The sequence below is a fragment of the Chaetura pelagica genome, unplaced genomic scaffold (assembly GCF_000747805.2).
Source record: "Chaetura pelagica isolate M959 unplaced genomic scaffold, ChaPel_1.0 scaffold2726, whole genome shotgun sequence".
In the NCBI taxonomy this organism is placed as follows: domain Eukaryota; kingdom Metazoa; phylum Chordata; class Aves; order Apodiformes; family Apodidae; genus Chaetura; species Chaetura pelagica.
The window spans coordinates 9,600-10,327 of record NW_009953562.1 but is presented as its reverse complement, the minus strand read 5'-3'; the positions used below and the strand labels follow the sequence as shown (position 1 = coordinate 10,327).

Below are 728 nucleotides of genomic sequence, written 5' to 3'. Positions count from 1 at the left end.
CCTGGGGGGGTGGGGCTGCCTGAGGTCAGGGTGGGGGGGTTTCTTGCTCCCTTTGCTCAAGGCTTAATTAAGGGCCGGGTCCTAACGAGGGCAGAGCTCGTTAAGTGAGTTGGTCCCTGGTGCCAGGATCCAGAAGAACATGTTGCTGGATCTGAACAAGGAGCTGATGAACGAGCTGGGGATCACGGTGGTCGGGGACGTCATCGCCATCCTCAAACACGCCAAGGTCGCCTACAGGCAGGTGGGGAGCAGGGATGGGTCCAGCCAGAATCCCAGGGTGGATCCAACCTTCCCAAGATGGATCCAACCCTCTCAGCATAGACACAAGTTTCCTAGGATGGACCCAACCCTCCCAGGGTGGATCCAACTCCTTTGGTTCATCCAGCACCACATTCCATAGAATCATGGATTCTTAAGGTGGGAAAAGACCGTCAAGGTCATCAAGTCCAACCCCCAGCCCGTGGATCCAGGCCCCCCAGCCCATGGGATCCAGGCCCCCCAGCCCACGGATCCAACCTCCTTCTCTGTCCCCCAGGAGATGTTCAGGGCGGCCACCGAGTCCCTCAGCCCCCCCGAGCCGCGTCGCACCGGTGAGCACAGACTGCGGGGCTCTGGGGTGTGTTGGGGTGTGTTTAACCCCTCCTTTCCCCTCATTAACCACCTCTTCATCATCTACCCCCCCTCCAGGGCTGCCCCCCCCGCTCCATCACGACGCTGTCACGACAGAG

At 60.3% G+C, this 728-nt stretch overlaps 1 protein-coding gene across 1 annotated transcript in view; it reads left to right on the top strand.

Annotated features, from left to right (window-relative positions):
- LOC104390383 (chromosome unknown open reading frame, human C19orf47) overlaps positions 1-728 on the top strand; it is a 17,361-nt gene that overhangs the window by 13,320 nt on the left and 3,313 nt on the right. Inside the window, exons 2-3 of the mRNA XM_009999496.1 lie at positions 127-241; positions 536-590. Coding sequence (XP_009997798.1) covers positions 127-241; positions 536-590 — 170 coding nt within the window. The remainder of the gene's footprint in view (positions 1-126; positions 242-535; positions 591-728) is intronic.